This window comes from Equus caballus, chromosome 10, assembly GCF_041296265.1.
Source record: "Equus caballus isolate H_3958 breed thoroughbred chromosome 10, TB-T2T, whole genome shotgun sequence".
Lineage (NCBI taxonomy): Eukaryota > Metazoa > Chordata > Mammalia > Perissodactyla > Equidae > Equus > Equus caballus.
In genome coordinates this window covers 24,201,952-24,223,468 of record NC_091693.1, presented here as the reverse complement: position 1 = coordinate 24,223,468, position 21,517 = coordinate 24,201,952, and the positions used below count along the sequence as shown (strand labels likewise).

At 43.5% G+C, this 21,517-nt stretch overlaps 1 protein-coding gene and 1 pseudogene across 5 annotated transcripts; both read right to left on the bottom strand.

The window, feature by feature from the left end:
- Positions 1-934: 934 nt before the first annotated feature.
- On the bottom strand, positions 935-2,434 carry LOC138915667 (leukocyte immunoglobulin-like receptor subfamily A member 5; annotated as a pseudogene).
- Positions 2,435-7,358: 4,924 nt separating this feature from the next.
- LOC100054029 (leukocyte immunoglobulin-like receptor subfamily A member 5) lies at positions 7,359-21,278 on the bottom strand. 5 transcript variants are annotated; one of them, XM_023650424.2, is made up of 10 exons: positions 21,062-21,278; positions 20,514-20,549; positions 20,035-20,319; positions 19,584-19,886; positions 17,647-17,763; positions 10,066-10,108; positions 9,928-9,980; positions 9,661-9,713; positions 7,973-8,119; positions 7,359-7,894 (listed from the first exon to the last, which is right to left on the bottom strand). In XM_023650424.2, the coding sequence occupies exons 1-10, from the start codon at positions 21,075-21,077 to the stop codon at positions 7,748-7,750; spliced, it is 1,200 nt and encodes a 399-aa protein (XP_023506192.1). In that variant the 5' UTR covers positions 21,078-21,278; the 3' UTR covers positions 7,359-7,747. The 5 variants fall into 5 exon arrangements, with proteins under 5 accessions (XP_023506192.1, XP_070079430.1, XP_014586150.2 ...); XM_070223329.1 differs by having other exon boundaries at positions 9,943-9,980; positions 21,062-21,269; XM_014730664.3 differs by having other exon boundaries at positions 20,710-21,249.
- Positions 21,279-21,517: the final 239 nt, after the last annotated feature.

Sequence of the window (21,517 nt, the reverse complement as noted above, 5' to 3'; positions counted from 1 at the left end):
ATAGCGGTGAGAAAAGAAAGGGCAGTCAGGAAGAGTCAGCAATGGTAGGGAATTCAGATCTCATTTCTGAGTCTCAGTGGAACACACTTTGGCAGTGCCCCACGAGGTCAGAACAATTTTCTCTCCAATTCAGAATTAATGGAGCTCTTGTGCATTCTCTGTTCAATATGGGATACAGGACCATATAAGCTGAATCCCTTGGAGATGCGAATATCCACTTACTTAACAGCTGAAGACTCAGGATCCAAAGATAAGAAGTTGGTCATCATGGGCTCCTGATGTTGGGAGCACAAAGAATGAAAGTCTGGGGCTGCCCCCCTTTTCACTCTAGCTCAACTAGTTTATTGGGTGCTTCATCATCCATTTAATCTCTCATATATACGCATATTTTTTCCAAAAGGCAGTGTTAAGTCAGTGATTCATCAAGACAGTGTTTCTGATTTTCTGGAGTGTGGACGTAGTTGAGTAGACCAATAACAAACACGTAAACCCACATCAGATGAAATATATTAGTTACATGGGTAAAATAACTATTTTAAACTGAGGATTATATAATCACGTTTATACTTACATGTGTAAACATCTTTATATAAATATATGACATATAAGTAAACTTCTAGATATATGTAAGGTAAGTGTATGTGTGCATATTGAGAGAGAGCGAAGGATTTAGTAGATAAGAAGGAGGCAGGTCTGTTCTGAGGAATGTAATCAGTGAAGTTCATTCTTGGAGATGACATTTAAGCTGATTCCTGACAGAGGAGAAGGAGCCTGAGAGGAGACACCTGAAGACACTCCTTTCTTCCTGAGTCTCCAGCTCTCACTGCATCTCACTCTCTGTGTCTTTGGCCTCAGTATCCCTGGGATTTTGTCATCTCATCATGCCACCAGGGACCCTCTTGAGGACCTGTCCCAAACACTAAGTCATTCATGGTCAAGAAAGAGACTTCCTCACCTGGGACCAGGGGCTCCAGGGGTCACTGAGGTGTGACCACACCTGGGGGTTTTTCCTGTCATAGCCATAGCATCTGAACATCCACCTGTGGCTGGGGGTCACGGGGTCCACAGGGCACATGGCCTGGGACTGCCCATTAAGGTTTAGCTGTGAATCCAAGGTCCAGAAGGGCTTGTGTTCTCCTTCCTTAGTCAGAACAAACCTGTCAAATCCCCACCATGAGCCACACTGGAGGGTCACATTCTCTCCTGAGGTCACCACATGGCTCGGCAGGGCTGAGAAGGTTGGTTTGCTGTAGAATCCCAGGAGAGGAGGAGGCAGCGTGTTAAATGGGGCTCGCAGCTCCCTCATATCCCCCAGGCTGGGCTGTGAGAAGTGACACATGCCTGAGAGCAGATCCCCTTCCTGAGGAAAGATCCTGAGGCTAGGACCCCTCTCACCTGTCACCACCAGCTCTCTGTACTCTGATCAGCCAGTGGGGCTGAGATAGTAACAGCGCTATCGCCCTGCATATAGATCTGTCATGTGTGGGATGGAAACTTGGTCTTGGTCTTGTCCCAGGCTCCAGTGGGTCCTTTCTGTCCTAGAACTCCAGGCTTCCCTCTTTATCCAGATGGTACTCCTGGATCTCTAAGGTCCCCTGACACCAGATGGTCACAGGCCTCCCCCAGGGGATCACAGAGCCTGGCTGAGTCCAGATGGTGGGTTTGGGGAGGGTCCCTAGAAGGAAATCAGAGGCTGAGTCACCAGAAATCCCCTACTCCCAGTTCTCCAGCTCTCAGCCCCAAGATCTTCACAGATGTCCCCCTATCTCTCAGCCCAGAGCTACTGTTCTCAGTCCCCAACTGCTCAAGGGTAGCCCTTCGTCCCCAGTGAGGAAGTAGGATCTGGGACACCTGGAGACAAACTCATCTGTCTGCACTGGGTTCCTTGGGCTCACACTCCGCCCTAGAGGAGAGTTCTCTGTGAGAGATTGGCCGCTGGATCCTGAGCAGACCCTCTCCTTCCCATGAGCCTCCTGAGTCCTAGGGACTCGTGACAAACCAGGGCCTGGCTGTTAGACTAGGTCCCTCCAAGACTAGGGCTTCCCCTCTCCCTCTTCAAATCTCTGAGGCACAGCAGGGTTGTGAGGGTGGGCATCATGGCATCCTTTCCCTCTGGTCCCAGATGTGCAGATGGAGGAGACCCGGGTTCCTGGCAGGACAGACAGATGCACAGGGTGTCGCCTCTCAGAGGCTGGTCCTTCCCGTCACAGGTTTGCCATGTCAGCAGCCCCACAGGAAGGGGAACTGTCTCTTCTCAAGAGCCTGGCTCTAGTTTCCAGAGCAGATCAGCAAATATACCCACAGACGACCCTTCCAGGTGAGGGAGATCCAGGCCATGCACTTCCCTCTCAGAACCTCTTCCATGGGGTCTCCTTCATCCTCAGCCCATCCATCAGAACATCCTTGTGGGGTCCTCACCATGGACAGTGGTCATACAGCCCTGGAGATACTTCAGGGAAGATGCAGGTTCCAGATGCACTGCAGAGCTCAGATCGGCAGAGACACACACTCAACATCTAACTGTACAGTTCAGGTTGAGATCATTGTGACAATGAGCACAAAGAAGGAATACAGTGAAATAAAGGAAGAAAACATGACTTCTTTCCTGGCCCTGGAGTGTGGGCTTTATTTCTAACACAGTCTCCTTCAGGGACTTCTCTTTTTTTCTTGCAACAGCATGTGCCCCCATCTCTCTGCAAACAAACCACTGAGTCATCCCTGCATCCTCAGTGCCCCTTGTTCCCTTGGGCAGAGCCTCTCCTCATGCTGGGGTTCTGTCTTCAGCTTTAGGGGACAATGAGTCGGTTAGGGCTCTGATTTTTCCAAGAAGTTTGATCTTTATTTAAATATTTGTCTACCACCCCCTACCTATGTGGATGAGCAGTAATATTGCAATCAGAATTTTTCCCCATTTTAAAAGTTATTTTGAATGTGAGTTTATGTAGGAGACTGAATTGCAATTTTCCTGTCTTGAAATATCCTTGTCAGGTTTTCATGCTGGCCTATGAAAATATGTGGGAATGTGTTTGCTCTATAAAAATGTCCATAAGACTAGTGTTTAATCTTTCGTGGTATTTGGAAGAATTCAACTGGGAATCTTGTCAGATCTTGGGTTAATTTTGTGGGGTGTTTTTAATTTTTAGACATAATTTATTTAATAGCTCAAAGACAATTCAGATTTTCTATTTATTATCGAGAGTGTTTTGGAAAAATTTGGAGGGATTAGTCCATTTTATCTAAATTGGATAAAGTTCTTCACATGGTCCATTTATATCCGTTGTGAAAGGATTTCAATCTGAAATGGAACTGGATGGAATACATGAAAGGGAGAATCCCACACATTCACCATCAGGAAAATGAAACTTAAGGACTGAAAGATTGATTTCTCATAAATGCCAGATTTACAGAAAATGGAAACTTATCCTTCAACCAATGAGCATCCATCAAGAACCACTCCCCATCCTCAAGTGAATGAACTTGCTGCTTGGACACTAACTAAATGCCCCTCTCTGTGCACTCCTTGCCCATAAATACAGCCCACCCCAAACCCTCAAAGTCCTCACCTGCAGATTCTTACCATTTGAGTGTTGAGAACAGCAATCCCTCTGCTATTCCTGAGTAAACTCAATTTTTGGTAACTGGAGCTTATCTCAATTTACCACTTTATTTAGGCTGGAACTGTAAAACACTGCAGGATCTGTAGTGATGTCTCTTATTTCATGTCAGATATGAGTAATTTATGCCTTATCTCTATTTCTTATCAGTGTTCCTAGGATTTTACACATTTTAAGAATATTCAATAATAAATATTTTGGGCTTTATTAATCTTATGGATTGAACGCTTGTGTCCCCACAAATTCACATGCTGAAACCTTAACCCACCATGTGGCTGTATTTGGAGGTGAAGCCTCTAAGAAAGTAATTAAGGTTAAATGAGGAGATAAGGGTGGGGCTCTGATTTGATAAGAATAGTGTCCTTATAAGAAGAGACACCAGAGAGTGCTCTCTTTCTCTCTGTGTGTCTCTTTCCAGGTTCCCACAGTGAGGAAAGGTTATGTGAACCACAGCAAGAAGGGGCTGTCTACAACCCTAGGAGAGAGCCTCCACCAGACATCAACCCTACTGCTCCTTGACCTGGGACTTCCAGTCTCCAGAACTGTGAGAAAATAGATTTCATTGTTTAAATCACCCAGTCTATGATATTTTGTTATAGAAGCCTGAGCAGAAGAATACAGTCATGCACCACATTAGGACGTTTTGGTCAATGGTGGACCAAGTATATCATGGTGGTCCCATAACATTAGTACCACATAGTCTAGACATGTAGTAGGCTGTACCATCTAGGTTTGTGTAAGTACACTCTATGATGGTTGCACAATGAAGAAATCACCTAAAGATGCATTTATCAGTCAGAAGCTGTCCCCATCATTAAGCAAATATTGATGTGGGGTCGGTGAGCTGAGGAGTCGAAAGAAAGATTTCTTAGACTCTTAAGATCTGGCAGTAGTGCTCTTTTATTTAGAGAATAGAATAGCAGGGGGACAGGACCCATGGGCAGTCAGAGCTTCTGCTGCGTGGGGACAGCACCCATGGGCAGTCAGAGATGCTGCTGGCATGGGGAGCTGCTGCTGCTGCCGCTGGCATGGGGACAGCACCCATGGGCAGGCAGAGCTGCTGCCGGCGTGTTGCTGCTGCTGCTGCCACCGCTTCTGCTGCAAAGTTGAGTGGAAAGTAAGGCTAAATTTAAGGCATAGGTATGTGAGTTATCTCTTTGCAAGACAAAGGAAAGAATGTGTAAAAAAGTTAAAATGGATGGGGCTGGCCCTGTGGCTGAGTAGTTAAGTTCGCGGGCTCTGCTGCAGGCAGCCCAGTGTTTTGTTGGTTTGAATCCTGGGCGCGGACATGGCACTGCTCATCAAACCACGCTGAGGCAGCATCCCACATACCACAACTAGAAGAACCCACAACAAAGAATATACAACTATGTACCGGGGGGCTTTGGGGAGAAAAAGGAAAAAATTTTAAAAAATAAAATAAAATCTTAAAAAAAAAAAAGTTAAAATGGTATCAGTGCCGGTAGGGTCCAGCCATTGGGCGGTCCCATAACTTTTAGATAAGAATCAAATTGGATTAAGTAAAGGTCAGAAGCTACCACCCTAAATCAGTTACATGAGGTTGCCAGACAGTAACCAACTTAAGTTCTTGCCTCTGGCATTGATTAAGAGTTTCTAGAGATAAGACCATCTTCCTTCTTCCTGGCACAGAGAGGGAGGCATCTTCACAGATAGAGGTTTCCCTTAGAAATGTAAATGTTTCCCAAGAAAGGGACAAGCAAATTCCACTCCTTGGAACCTGCTTCTCATCTGTAGTTTTAAAATTAACCAGCCTAAAAATCCTCATCAATATGACTGTATGGATTTTGGTACTGAGATGTGGGGAGCTGCTGTAACAATGACCTAAAATGTGGAGGCACTTTGGAACTAGTAATGGGAAGAGGGTGGTGGAGTTTTGAGGTGCAGAATAGAAAGACTTTATGTGCTGTGAATGGAATGTTGGTAGATACATGGACGTTAAAGGAGATTCCATTGAGAGGTCAGGAAGAAAAGAAGAGAGCTGGAGAAAAAGCCTTCATCTTCTCAGAGAATACATGATTAATCATGAACAGAATGTTGATAGAAATGTGGATGGTAAAGTCTGTTCCAGTGAAAGCTCAGACGGAAATGAGGAACAAGTTATTGGACAATGGAGAAAAGGCAATCCTTGTTATAAAATGGCAAAGAACTTGGCTGGAATTGCAGTCTGATGCTTGTAGAAGATAGAACTTAAGAGCCACAAAATTATATATTTCGTTGAAGAGATTCCTAAGCAAAATGTTGATGTGTGTCCTGGGTCCTCCTGACTGTTTACAGTACAATTCAAGATGAATGGAAGAATGAATTGTTAAGCAAATGGACCCAGAACTTGGGTCCATTTGAAAAATTCCCAGCTGTCCATATTGCAGGAAATGAGAAGATATGTTTGGGAGACAACTCCAAAGGTAAGGATGGACTATCAGTCAGTTAAGAGGTGAAAAGATTGCAGGAGAAACAGCCACCTTGAACTGAAGGGGATGGAGAGGGGAGAAAAAGGATAAAAAATGCCAGATTTCTTATATCTACAGGATGAGACCATAGGGTTATTTGGCTGCAAATATGTGCCCTTCTTCGAGAAAAGGGAATGATGACCCCAAAGGCAGTTCAGAGGTCATCAGAGCTGCCTCCTTGGTTTCAATGGTTGGGTCCCTGCCTCCATTTCAACAGGGCAGTTGGCCTCCTCTCCAGCCTTGAAAGTGGGGCCTCACAGAGAGACAAAGGGGCCACACTACCCCACTGAGCCATAGAGGTGACACTGGTGCCCCAGAGGGCCTGGAGGGCAGAGTTCCCAACCAGAGAGGATTATTCTGGAACCTTAACATCTAGTGGAAGTTGCCTTGCTATATTTTGAATGTTCTTGGAACCCATCACCCCTGTCTTCTTTCTAATTTCTTCCTGTGGGAACGGGATTCTCTCTTCTATCATGGCCTCAGCACTGCATTTTGAAAGCACATGACTTGACTGGGTCACAGGTCACAGGTCACAGCTGCAGAGGAATCTTTCCCTTGGATGAATCTACCCCTGAGTCTCACTCATGTCTGATTTAAATGATATTTAGATGAGACTTTGGGTTTTATACTTGATAGTTGATGCTGGAGTGAGTGGAGATTTGGAGGGACTACATGGATGGAATGAATATATTCTGCATAGGAGAAGACCATGAATTTGGGGGGTCCAGAGGTGGAATGTCCTGAACTGAACACTTGTGACCTCCCAAAATTCATATTGAAGCCCTAATCCCCAGTGTGCCTATATTTGAAAAGGGCACCTCAAAGGAAGTAATTAAGGATAAATGAGATCATAAGGGTGGGGTCCTGATCAGATGGGTTAGAGCCCCTATAAGAAGAGACACCAGAGATCTCTCTCTCCATCTCACACACACAAAAGAAAGGCCATGTGAGCAGAAGAGAGAAGGCAGCCATCCACAACCCAAGGGGACAGTCCTCAAAGGACACCAACCTGCCGACACCTTGGTCTTGGCCTTCTCGACCTCCATAACTGTGAGCAAATAAATTTCTGTTGTTTAAGCCACCCATCCTACAGTATTTTGTTGTAGCAGCCCGAACAGACTGAGACAACTGATTTCTCTCTTTTTATTCTTTCCTCATAAATATTTGTTCTTTTTATTATATTCTTTCATCCACTGTCTTGGGATGAATTTGCTGCTCTTTTTTTCTAATCACTTCAAATGTTCACCTAGGTTGCTCATGTTCAGGCTTTCTTCTCTTTCTAATAATTTCATAGAGGCATTTAATTTTCTCATTAGATCTTGATATGCAACACTTGCATTACCCTTTAAGTACAAGTATGTGTTGATGTATAGGATTTACATTATCATTTAAGCAAAAGAAAAAGTTATATCTTCATTTGTGCTTGTCTTCTCTCAGTCATTGGTTATTTAGAAGTATATTGCTTTATTTCTAAAAATAGAGAGCTAATATTTATATTCATCTACAGAATTTGGTGACTTCTAAAGTCCAAGGATCTCCTTCTTGCTTACAAAAGGTCCCCAGGCTCCAGTTCATTAGCTTAGTGTCCATGGGGGCAGCCTCACTGCCTTTTGGGGGCCCCGCAGTCTCCCTCCTTGGAGGATGGTGTCTGGGTCCTTCCTGGGGCTAGTGGACGGCCAGAGCTGCGTACACACTGGGCTCTGCTGGGGGACACTCTGATTGGGAGGAAGGAGGTGTGGTTGACTCCTGTCCAAGATTCAAACTGTTCAGCTGGGCGTAGGTCACATCCTGGGAGTCTTCTGATGCAGCAGCCTGGAAAGGGGTAGAGTGAGAGTCAGGGATGTGACTGGGTGGGGAGAACTCAGGCCTCCAGGAATGGAAAGGACTCACCTGACTGTCCCCTTCCTCTTGTCTGTCCTTCGTGTCCAGCAATCTCTCTGACGAGGGGGAAGGCAGGGTGTCCACAGGCCTCCTGAGACTCGAATGGTTCACTTGGGCATGTATCACTCCCTGGGGGTCTTCATTGTCAGGGCTATGCTGAGGGGAGACAGTGAGGAGGTGAACTCCTCTCCTTGCTTCCACATTTGTCCCTCTTCAGTTATGTTCCCGCTCAGAAGCCAGAGAGTTGATTTTAAAACATAAATCGGATCATATGACTCTCTTGTTCAGATACATTTTCATTTATATTTACAATACTCAGTATAAGACAGAGCCTTGCCAAATAGAGATTCCTAATAAATATTTGCTGACTCACTGAATAAATGAATGAACTGATGTGGGGTAAAGTACAAGTCTTAAAGGACATTCATTTAGGATTTGATTCATTCACTTCACTCCATATACATATACATATGTACATATACAGTAAATATAAACATACATAAATATAAATAAAGAAATACATATAGAGAGAGAGACAGAGAGAGAATCAAGGCACTTGCCAGAGGCCAAGAAGCAGACAGATAACAGTCCTGCCCTCAAGGAGTTCATGGTCACCAGGGTTGGGAACAGACTATAAACCAGGAAACAAGGTACTTTGGGGTGGTGATAAGTGTTAGGAAGAAAGTGAAATAGAGACGCAGTAGAGAGTAAGTGAACTACTTGGTTAGGACAGTGTTTCTCCACTCAGAAGTAACAGCATCTTGGCCAGATGACTGTCTGCCTTTGGGGCTGTCCTGTGAAGTGTCAGATGTTTAGCAGCATCCCTGGCCACTCGAGGACATTGGCACCCCACTCTCCCAGCTGTGACAACAAAATGCCCCTAAACATTGGTGTTGGCATAAGGGAGAGGGAAGAATAGAGAAAGACTTCTGGATTTTTTTTTCAGGAAGTGAACATTGAGGGAGAAACAACTTTTTGGGGAAATTTAAGAGTTGTGTGTGTGACATTGACATGCCTGCTGGATGAACAGGTCATTGGATATATGAGGCTAGTGCTCTGGCACGAGGTCAGGGCTGGAAATAATCACGGAATCATGAGCAGAGAGATAGTCCAACTATGCCTGGGATTAATTAAATGTGACCACATAAAATTGTCTCACGGTGAGGTTAACAAAATGGCTGGGTGGGATTCCTGTGACAGTAGAAGCAGAACGCCAACCATTACACCCAAGACATGTTATTGTGCAGTTCCACCACATCTAAATCCACTAGACGGGGGGATAGAGTAAGGAGAGCAAAAGGAAGGCAGAGGGTCCTAGTGCAGGGATTGGCTAGTTTATAGGGGATCTTTGTGTGAATAATAAAAGGCACACCTCTCAGATCCCACCAGTAGGGTCTCAAACCCACAATCCCTGTTGTGCAGTGCACAAACTGTACAACCATCCCTGGAAGAACTACCTTTATAAGACACAGACAATGAACAATTAAAAGACCCAAATGAGGAGACCAAGAAGGAGAAGCCCACATGGAATCAGAAAAACTCCACTGAGAAGTCTCCCAGCAGCCTGCATGTATCATCTTTCAAGAGGAAGTGTGAGGTCAGATGCTGCTGAGTGATAGGAGGAGGGAGAAGTAGCCAGGGGATTCAGATTATTGACTAGACTGTGCTGAGTGCCCTGCACAGGAGAGGGGGCTTACCACACTGTCCACCTCTTTGTCCTCCTCAGGCTGGCAATCTCTCACGGCAGTATCTAGAGAATGAGAAGATTCTACCTCAAGCTAAGTTTCCTGAAATCCTGCAGTCCCACACACCCCTCCCATCCTTAGGTGGGGAAACTGAGGCCCAGCAAGGGGCAGAGATGTGTCTGGGATCACACATATTTGGAATTTTTCATACTTCTCCAACCCCTAAGCCAAGAACCCTTCCCAATCAACCCGCCTGCCACCATCTCCCATCAGCACCACCTCCTCCCCAGTTACACTGGTTCTTCTGCTGGACATGAGCCCTGGAGCTGGAGCTGAGGGAAGGAAAACAGAAGCATTAGGTGGTGGTGAAGGAGCTGCAGGCAGAGTGGGAGATCAGGATCGTTGGGGAGAAATTACCTTTTCTGTGAGGCTCTGGTCTTAGCTCCAGGATCTGGAGTACCTGCACAAAGTTAGAAATCAACATCTAAATTACCCAGGACCTGGCCCCCAGGGCTACATTGATCTCATAGGATCTGAGCCCTGACAACTTTAAACTCCACACTCTCAACCATTTGGAATTCAACAGAAACAAGGCTAATCTGTAACATGCAAAACTTGTACAGATAATTTAAATAATTTTTTTATAAAACAGAAACAACATTTTTAAGTCTGAGCATGTTCTTATTAAGTCCCTTCATTCTCAATGTCTTCATAATATTTATTTTTACACACAAATTTATGAGAACCATCCTTTATTCCCACATCAATTTGACCTACATTCCTGGTTTGGTAACAGTTTGGCAATAGAAGTAGAAATAGACATAGAGACAGAGATGGAGATGGAGATAGAGAGAAAGTCTTGAGGGGGAGAGAGAGAAGAGATGTCTATTATATGCATATCTGTGCACACACATATTAACACATGCACACAAAAATAGGTAAAGAGAGAGACACACAGAAGTAGATAGATGATGATAGATAGAGAGATAGAGAGATAGATAGATAGATAGATAGATAGATAGATAGATAGATATAGCATGTGTGTGTGGTGATGGATGATAAATAGTCTTTGGATGGTGAATATGATTCAATCTACACAGAAATCAAAATATATAATGATGTACACTTTTTTTTTTTTAAAGATTGGCACCTGAGCTAACAACTGTTGCCGATCTTCTTTTTTTTTCTTTTTCTGCTTTATCTCCCCAAACCCCCCGTACATAGTTGTATATTCTAGTTGCAGGTCCTTCCAGTTGTGGAATGTGGGATGCCACCTCAAGGTGGCCTGAACAGTGGTGCCATGTCCTCGCCCAGGATCCAAACCCTGGGCAGCCACAGCAGAGTGTGCGAACTCAACCACTCGGCCACGGAGCCGGCCCCCTGATGTACACTTTAAATTTGTATGTTATAAACCAATGTTACCACAATAAAAAAAAATTATTGATTAATTAAAAGAAAGATAGCTAGAGATAGATATATAGAAAGATAGATGATACAAGACTAGACAAATATTTTTCTGATATGATGCACCATCACCCCTAGATACACCAGCATGTGCCTCCCATAAACTGAACACCAGTCTACATAACCCTAAAACTCCCAATCAGGATGTCTACATTGATGCAACACTTTCACCAAATCCTCACTCCCAATTCACGTTCCACCAACTGCCTAACAGTATCTTCTTTTCCCTTTTGGCCCAGGGTTCCACTCAGGAATAGATGTCACCCTCATATGCCCTGTGTCATCAGCCTCCTGCAATCTGAAGAACTCCTCAGTGTTTCTCTGTCCCTCATCCCCTTGACCGTCTTCAGGAATAAAGGAGTTGCATTCCATAGGATGACCCTCAATCTGGTTCCACCCAATGTCTACTTATAAGAAGACTGAGGTCATGCATTCCTGGATGCACATCCCACAAATGAGATTGTGGTCATGTCCCTCAACATCAAGGGCTCAGGATGTCCTCCTATCCTGTCCCTAGTGGTATTCCCTCTGATCACCTGGTCAAGCAGGTATCTGTCAGGTTTCTCATGCTGAGGTCCCAAATTTTCCCTTGGAGTTTGGGGATAAATATTTGAGTATTCATCCACTATCATGGCCCTCTTCAACCATGCAACTGTCATTCTTATTACATCCATTGATTACTCTAACCTGATCATGCACCATGCTGGTAACTAAATAATCATGGTCTCTTTTAATTACTCCAGCCTTGATTAGTTGGCATTCTACTCTAACGTTTTCCCGTGTATTAATTTATTAGTTATTCATTTACAAATATGACTATGAATTATTGGCTTTCTGTTCTAGTCAATGCATTTTAATCCAATACTCACATTCTTTACATGGATGTTTTGATTATCCTAGATTTTTTCCAAAAGTTTCTTCTGGCTGGCTCCTGTGTCATTCTGACTTGTCTCCACCATTCATTTTTGAGAGCTTTTGCACTTTCTGGCAACAATAAGATGCTCCAGCATCCTCTAGGGCTCCCCTGTCTCAACCTGGAATAAAGAATTTCTGTATCCTACAACTTACTGAATTTATTATTTCTTATCATTTTTTTGCAAATTCTTTGGGGCTTTATGTATATAAAATCATGTCATGTGCAAATAGTGACAGTTTTACTTCTTCTTTTCCAGTTTTGATCCCTTTTATTTCTTTTTCTTGTCTAATTGCTCTGGATAGGACATCTAATACCAGGTTAAATAAAAGAAGCAAAAGTAGGCATCCTTGTCTGCTTCCTATTCTTAGAGGGGTAGCTTTCAGTTTTTCATCATTGAGTGTGATATTAGGTGTGGGTTTGTTATATTTGGCCTTTATTGTGCTGAGGTCTTTTCCTTCTATACCCATTTTATTGAGAGTTTTTAATATAAATGGATGCTGTGTCTTGTCACATATGGAGATGATCATGTTGCATATTGAGAGGATCATGTGATATTTATTCTTGATTTTGTTAATATGGTGTACAAAATTGATTGATTTGTGGATGTTGAACCATCCTTGCATGTCTGGAATAAATCCCATTGGATCATGGTGTGTGATCCTTTTAACGTCTTGTTGTATTCAATTTGCTAATATTTTGTGGAGGATTTTTGCACCTACATTCATCAGTGATATTGGCCTGTAATTTCCTTTTTTTGTGTTGTCCTTGCCTGATTTTGGTATCAGGGTCATTTTGGCCTTGTAAAATGACTTATGAAGTGTCCCCTCCTCTTCAATTTTTGGAAGAATGAGAAGCATAGGTATTAAATCTTTAAATGTGTGGTAGAATTCAGTGGGGAAGCTGTCTGGTCCTGTACTTTTGCTTTTTGGAAGGTTTTTGATTACTGTTTTGATCTCCTTATTAGTGATCAACTATTCAAATTCTCTATTTATTCTTGATTCAGTTTTGGAAGGTTCTATGATTCTAAGAACTTATCTATTTCTTTTAGATTATCCAATTTGGTGACATTAGCTTTTCATAGTATTCTCTTATAGTCCTGCGTATTTCTGTGGTGTTCATCATAATTTCTCCTCTTTCATTTCTGATTTTATTTATTTGGACTTTCTCTCTTTTTTTCTTGGTGAGACTAGCTAAAAGTATGTCAATTTTGCTTATTTTTTCAAAAAAACAGCTCTTAGTTTCATTGATCTTTTCTATAGTGTTTTTAGTCTCTATTTTGTTTATTTCTGCTCTGATTTTTAGTATTTCTTTTCTTCTACTGATTTGGGGCTTTGTCTGTTCTTTCTTCTAGTTCCTATAGGTGTATTCTTAGATTGTGTATTTGAGATTTTTCTTTTTTCTTGAGGTAGGCCAGTATTGCTATAAACGTCCCTCTTCGTACTGCTTTTGCTGTATGGCACAAATTTTGGTATGCTGTATTTTCATTTTCATTTGTCTCCAGGTATTTTTAAAAATTTTTCCTTTGATTTCTTCATTGGCCCAATAGTTGTTCAGTAGCATTTTATTTAATCTCCACATATTTACGATTTTTCCAGTTTTCTTCTTGTACTTGATTTCCAGTTTCATCTCATCGCCATCAGAAAAGATGCTTGGTATCATTTCAGTCTTCTTAAATTTATTGAGACTTGTTTTGTGGCCTTATATATTATCTATCCCAGAGAATATTCCATGTGCTTTCTAAAAGAATGTATATCCTACGGTTTGGGGATGAAATGTTCGGATATATCTATGAAGTGTATCTGGTCTAATGAGTCATTTAATGTCGTTGTTTCATTATCAATCTTCTGTTTGGATGATCTATTCATTGGTGTAAGTGGAGTGTTAAAGCCCCGTAGTGTTATTGTGTTACTGTCCATTTTTCCTTTTGTGTCTGTTAATAATTGCTTTATATATTTAAGTGTTCCTATGTTGGGCATATCAATATTTACAATTTTTATGTCCTCTTGTTGGATTCTTCCCTTTATCATTATGTAGTTCACTTCTTTGTCTCTTGTTATAGTTTTCATTTTAAAGTCTATTTTGTCTGACATAAGTATTGCTACCTCAGCATTCTTTTCATTTCCACTTCATAGAATATCTTTTTCCATCCCTTCGCTTTTAGTTTGTGAGTGTCTTTAGGTCTGAAGTGTGTCTTCTGTATGCAACATATATATGGGTCTTGATTTTTCATCCACTCTAGGTCTTTTGATTAGAGCATTTAGTCCATTTACATTTAAAGTAACTATTGATGAGTACATACATATTGCCATTTTGTTCCTTTTTTCTGGAAGATTTTGTGGTTTGGGTTCCTTTCTCTTCATTTTTTGTGTATTTACTGCAGGGTTTTGGCTTGTGAGTACCATAAGTTTCACATATAAAAACCTATGTAAATAGCAATCTATATTAAGTAGATGGTCTCTTAAGTTTGAGCTCTATTCCACCCCCCAACATTTTTCATTTTTTATTTCAAATTTTACCTGTTATATTTTTGTGTATCCTTTGATCTCTTAACATAGATACAGGTGGTTTTAATACTTTTGTCTTTTGACCTTCATACTAGCTTTATAGCTGGTTGATCCACTACCTTGCCTGTATATTTACTTTTACCAGTGATTTTTTTTTCTTCAGTACAGTAAAGTTACCGGGCACAAAATTAACATGCAAAAATCAGTTGCATTTATGCATGCTAACAATGAAACAGCAGAAAGAGAAATCAAGAATACAATACAATTTACAATTGCAACCAAGAAATGAATTATCTAGGAATAAATTTAACCAAAGAGATGAGAGACCTGTACACTGAAAACTATCAAACATTGGTGAAAGAAATCAAAGAAGACACAAGGAATAGAAAGCTATCCTATGCTTATGGATAGGAAGAATTAAAATAGTTAAAATGTCCACACTTTCTTAAGCAATCTACAGATTCAACACAATCCCTATCAAAGTCCCAATGACATTTTTCAACAGAAATAGAATAAATAATCCTAAAAGTTATGTGGAATAAAAAATGTCCCCAAATAGTCAAAACAATCCTAAGTATAATTTAATATTGATTTGTATAATTGCTATACCCAAAGCTATAGTAATCAAAATAGCATGATAGCAGCACAAAAATAGATACATAGATCAATGGGAAAGAATCAAGAGCCCAGAAATAAAACCACACACCTATGAACAGCTAATTTTTGACAAAGGGGTCGAGAACATTCAATAGAAAAAGAAAAATCTCTTCAATAAATGTTGTTGGGAAAACTTGACAATCACATACAAAAGAATGAAAGTTGACCATTACTTTACACCAAATACAAAAACTAATTCCAAATGGATTAAAGAGTTGACTGCAAGACCAGAATACATAAAGCTCCTAGAAGAAAACTCAGACATCAACGGTAGGACTATCTTTTTGAATACAATGTCTTCCCAGGCAAGGGAAACAAAATAAAACATAAACAAGTGGGACCACAGCAGACTAAAAACTTCTGCATGGCAAAAGAAACCATCAATAAAAACAATGTAACAATTTGGAGAAGATATTTGCAAATTGTATGTCCAATAAGGGGCTAATATCCAAAATGTACACAGAACTCATACAACGTAACACCAAAACTTCTAAATAACCCAAAAATAAGCAGAGGATATGAACAGACATTTTTCCAAAGAAAATATATGAGATGGCCAACAGAAACCTGAAAAGGTGTTAAACATCACTAATTATTAGGAAAATGCAAATAAAAACTACAATGAGATTTCACCTCAGATCCATCAGAATGACGATAATTAACAAGACAAGAAATAATATCTGTTGGAGACAATGTGGAGAAAAGGGAACCCTCACACACTGCTGGTGGGAATGCAAACTGATGCAGCCACTATGGAAAACAATATGGAGATTCTTCAAAAAAATTAAGAATAGAGGGGCTGGCCCAGTGGTATTAAATTGGCACACTCTGCTTCAGTGGCCCGGGTTTCAGGGGTTCGGATCCTGTGCGCAGACCTACACACAGCTCATGAAACCATGCTGTGGCGGCATCTCTCATACAAAATAGAGGAAGATTAGCACAGATGTTAGCTCAGGGGCAATCTTCCTCATAATAACTAACTAACTAAATAAATAAATATAAAGTAAAATTGAGAATAGAACTACCATATGATCCAGCTAGACCACTTCTGAGTATTTATCCAAAGAACACAAAAACACCAATTCAAAAAGATATATGTGCCCTTATGTTCATTGCAGCATTATTCACAATAGTCAAGACTTGGAAACAATCTAAGTGTCCATAAATGGATGAATGGATAAAGAAGAAGTGGTATATATATAAATATATGTATGTATGTATTTATATATATATATACACACACACACACACAATGGAATTCTACTGAGCCATTAAAAAGATGAAATCTCTCACTTGCAGCAACATTGATAAAACTTGACAGCATTATGCTAAACCAAATAAGTCAGGCAGAGAAAACAAAATACCATGTGATTTCAATCATATGTGGAAGACAAAAACAGCATCAACAAACACATAAACACAGAGAAGAGACTGGTGGTTACCAGAGAGAAAGGGAGGAGGGAAAAGGGTTACCAGAGAGGAAGGAGGGAGGGAAGAGAGTGAAAGAGGTAATGGGGCACATGTGTGTGTTGACAGATGGCAATCAAGACTTTAGGTGGTGAACATGATATAGTCATCAAAGAAATTGAAATATAATGTCATACACTGGAAATTTATATAATGTTATAGACCAATGTTACCTAAATAAATAAATGAATAAGAATTTATCCAATGAGCCCTAATTCCTTTTAACAGAGGATGGTGTTTAGAAACCAAGATTTGGATGATTGGTTTGCTTAGTGCTACTGGGCTGTCATTGTGTCTATGTCTTATGAGTGGTCACAGCTGAGACATACTTGTTCATACATATGCACACAGACAGACAACAAACACATATGCCTCTAACTAATTCTATGTAAATTTATATAGATAGATATAGATATAGATGGTATAGATATAGATATATAGTTCTTTTTTAACAAAGTCATACTGTCATTTCCAATGCCAATAGGACACCTCACAGTTTCTTCTAGCCAACTGCCTTTGCACGTTTATAAATCCCTTCACAGACACTGAGTAACTTGGCTTCATTCATTCCCAATATATTTACATATTTGCTCACAGCAACTAATCTCCCAACCACTTCCACATTCTCCCCAACTCCTCAGCACTGCTCTTGGCTGCAGGATGATGATGACGCCTTCACGTGGCTCCCCAGCCCCATCGCCAAGATGATCCTTCAGGCGCTGGGTACACATATGCTACCTCCACACAGGACCCCTGCCCTCAGTCACTCTTCCTGGGAATCCTAGATCTCTGTCCTATAAGATTATAGAGTGGAAGTTGCAACGAAAGAGCTTGTAGAAATCTAGAATAATTTGGATAATTTTTTAAACTGAACATTTTTTTCTGTCTTTTTGGTGCCATATTTAGGCTGGTGTCCTAAGGAGCCACTTCAAAGGTCTTTAGAGTAAGGTCTCACCTCTAGGTAGACCAGATCTCCCATCTTCTACTCACCTGACTTGCTGCATTTGTTCTGGCGCAATTGTCGGACAAGGAGGAAGAGGAGGAGAGAAAGCAGCAATACACAGGCTACTGACACCCCAATCAGAACTTTCTGGTAGCTTTCAAGACCTTGGGAAGAAATGATGTCATGGATGAACCGATGATGCCACTTATTTGAGCACTTACTGTGTCCCAGGTACATGTTGGGGTCTGCGAATTTAGCACATCTAACCCTCACAACAATCAGGCAACATGGGCATTCCAACCCCAATTCCATCCATTTACAGATGAGAAGCTGGGACTTAGAGAAATTAATCACTTACCCTAGGTCAACAGCCAGGAAGTTTCAGAGCTGAGATTTGAACCCAGGACTCTGGGTTCCCTTGTGGTCTCCTCATGCTGCCCACCCCACTGCAGACTCCAGCTTCAGTCTTTGGTGCTCCTTACCTGATTTGAACAGCCTGTCCACTTGTCCCTGTATGGCTCAGCCCTCTCCTTTAGCTAGAGCTGAATGCACCTCCTCACTGTCACTCCCATACACCAACCCATTAGGGGCTTTGGGGATCCTAACAGTGAGTGCTCAGAGCAGAGGTTTGCGTGGGATGGACGCTGTGCTCTCCCCAATCTCCAAGTCCAAACAAGATCCAACCTCTGTCCTTCATACCCCACACACACATGCAAAGCCTGCCTCAACTTTTTGGTGTGTGTATCTCAGAAGGCACAGTGAGGATGGATCTGCCATTTCCTGACACTGGAGGGTCCCATCCCTTGAGAAGTACTTTCACTTCTGTGGTCTTACCCAAGTCTCTTAGCAAACCTGTGATGGAGATGGTAGGAGATACATTTCACAGACAGTGAAACAGAAACTCAGAGAGAGAATGTGACTTGTCCACAGTCCCAGCGCCAGGAAGTGATAGGGCAGGAATTTACACCCCATAGAGCCTGACCTCCAAACCCTAATTATTTTTAATTGGTTTTAATTTGTTTTCCTTCCATAAGACAAGGCTGAGACCACAGGACTAGTAGGAAAGTGCTTGGGACATCACTAGTGTTATCGCTCTGTTCTTCCCTGCTGCCCTGACAACTCAACGTTGTCCATCCTTCAGTTCTGCAGACCTGGGACAGCATCCCTGTAGGGTCAGAACTGAGATGCCCTTTAACATATGAGCCAGGATTCCTCTATTACACCTGGAGAAACTGAGGCCCAGGTGAAAAGAAGATGTTCAAAATCACCACCTCAGGGAGCACTGAGAGCCCCACAGTGGACTTCGCCCAATTGTCATAAACCAAGGATGGGGAATTGAAGGGCAGAAGCTGCTGTGCTCCTTACTTCAGCTGGATGAGGCCCCCTTGGCTGGGCCACCAACATCTCCTTCTGCCATGACCACCCCATCCTTCATCTGTCCAGCCTCAGAGACCCTGGAGCCCTGTGCTCCCTCCAGCATCTTGCCCTGACTCCCAGCTCCCCTGGAACACAAGCCTGTTCTTGAGTATCTGAGGGGGCATTACATCCTCTGAGAGACTCTCAGAACTGCCCTGATGTGGTCTGTGCTCCCGCTGAGCAAAGGGGCCTCAGTGACTCACCAGCTGTCAGGCTTTGTTCAGTGGGTGAGGGACTGGGATCCACAGAGGTTCATGGGAAAAGGACAAGGGGAGAGTGAGAGGCTGGAGGTTCCCCAGAGACTCCATCTCTGCTCACTCCCCTCTCCTAAATCTGTCCTATCCTCTCCCGAGGCAGTCCCTCGACCCACCTGGAGAATTATGGTGATAGGAACATGGGAAGGGGCATGGGTGAGAGGGCCCTATCGTCTCCCATTTATCTGAGAGTGGACACCTCTGGAAGACCCTCCCTTGGAGCCCCTCATTCTCATTCTGGACTGGGGCTCTCACAGGCAGGGCTGTGAGCTGATCTTAGGGGCACAGAGAGGACAGGGTTGGGACTTCCTTACCTGAGACCAGGAGCTCCACAGGGTCACTGGGGTGTGACCACCACTCGGGGGAGTTCCTGTAATAGCCATAGCATCTGAAAATCCACTTGTGACTGGGGGTCATGGGCCCCACACTGAACAGGGCCTGGAAATGCCCATTGGGATGTCGCTGTGAGTCCAGAGTGCAGGAGGGCTTGTGTTCTCCTTCCTTGGTCAGAACGAACCTGCCAAATCCCAGCCGTGAGACACACTGGAGGGTGACGTTCCCTCCTGAGGTCACCACAGGGCTCTGCAGGGCTGAGAGGGTGGGATTTTCATAGACTCCTAGGAGAGGAGCAGGAAGTGTGTTAAATGGGGCTCACAACTCCTGCATATACCTCAGGGCTGGGCAGTCAGAGGGGACACACCCCTGAGAGCGGACTCCCTTCCTGAGGACAGAGCCTGAGGCTGGGACCCCTGAGTGTCCTCTCACCTGTCACCACCAGCTCCAGGGGGTCACTGCGCTCTGACCAGCCAGTGGGGCTGAGATAGTAACACTGATATCTCCCTGCATATGTCTCTGTCATGTGTAAAATGGAGAACTTGGCCTTGTCCCCTGATAGCAGTGGGCTCTGTTTGCCCCAGAACTCTGGGCTTCCTGCTTTTTCCAGACGGTACTCCTGGGCCCCCGGGATCCCCTGACACCAGACGGACATGGGCGTGCCCCGGGGGATCACAGAACCTGGCTCAGCCCAGATGGTGGGTTTGGGGAGGGTCCCTGGAAGGAAATCAGAGACTGAGTCACAAGACATTCCTCACTCCCAGTTCCCCAGCTCTCAGCCCCAGGACCCTCCAGACGTCCTCCATCCCTTAACCCACAACTGCTGTTCTTCATCCCCGGCTGCCTGGGGTGGTCCCTTGTCCCCAATGAGGAGGTGGGGCCCAGCCTAGGATATGTGGGAACAAACTCACCTGCCTCCTCTGGGGTTCCCAGGCCCACACGCAGTCCTGGAAGAGAGTTCCCTGTGAGTGATTTGCCCCTGAAGCTGAGCAGAACCCTCCTCCCCATGAGCCTCTTGAGTCCTTTGGCCTCCTGACAGACCAACGCCTGGCTAGGGGCAGGGTCCCACCCAGACTAGGGCTTCCTCTACCCCTCCTCAAATCTCACCGAGGTAGAGTAGAGCCGTGAGGGTGGGGGTCATGTCATGCACTCCCTCTGGCCCTGGCTATGCTGGTGGAGGAGACAACTGTGTCCAGCAAGACAGACGGATGCACAGGCTGTGGCAACTCAGAGGCTGGTCGTTCTTGTCACAAAACCGTTACATCAGCAGCCCCACAGGAAGGGGAACTGCCTCTTCTCAAGAGCCTGACTCTTGTTTACAGATCAGAGCAGCAAATCGTACCAGAAATGCCCCTTCCAGGTGAGGGAGAGCCAGGGCACATACTTCCCTCTCTGAGCCTCCCTTTGAGTGTCCTTCATCCTCAGCCCATCCATCAGCACATCCTTGTGGGGTCCTCACCAGGGAGAGTAGTCATCCAGGCCCTGGAGATGATTCAGGGAAGATGCAGGTTCCCGATGCACGGCAAAGCTCAGATCAGCAGAGACACACACTCAACATCTAACTGTACAGTTAGGTCGAGGTCATTGGGACAATGAGCGCAAAGGAGAAATACAGCAAAATAAGGGAAGGAAACATTCCTCCTCTCCTGGCCTCAGAGTGTGGGTTTACTTTCTATCACAGCCTCCGCCCTCCAGCCCCACGGATCCACGGATTTTCCTTTTTCTTGCAACAGCATCCACCCCCATCTCTCTTAGAACAAATCTCTGAGTCATCCCTGACTCCTCAGTACCCCTCGTTCCCTAGAGCAGAGCTCTGCTCCTCATCCTGGGGTCCGGCTTATAAGCTTCAGGGGACATTTTTTGGATTAGAGCTCCAATTTCAAAAAGAAAGATGACTTTTTAAAAATATTCATCC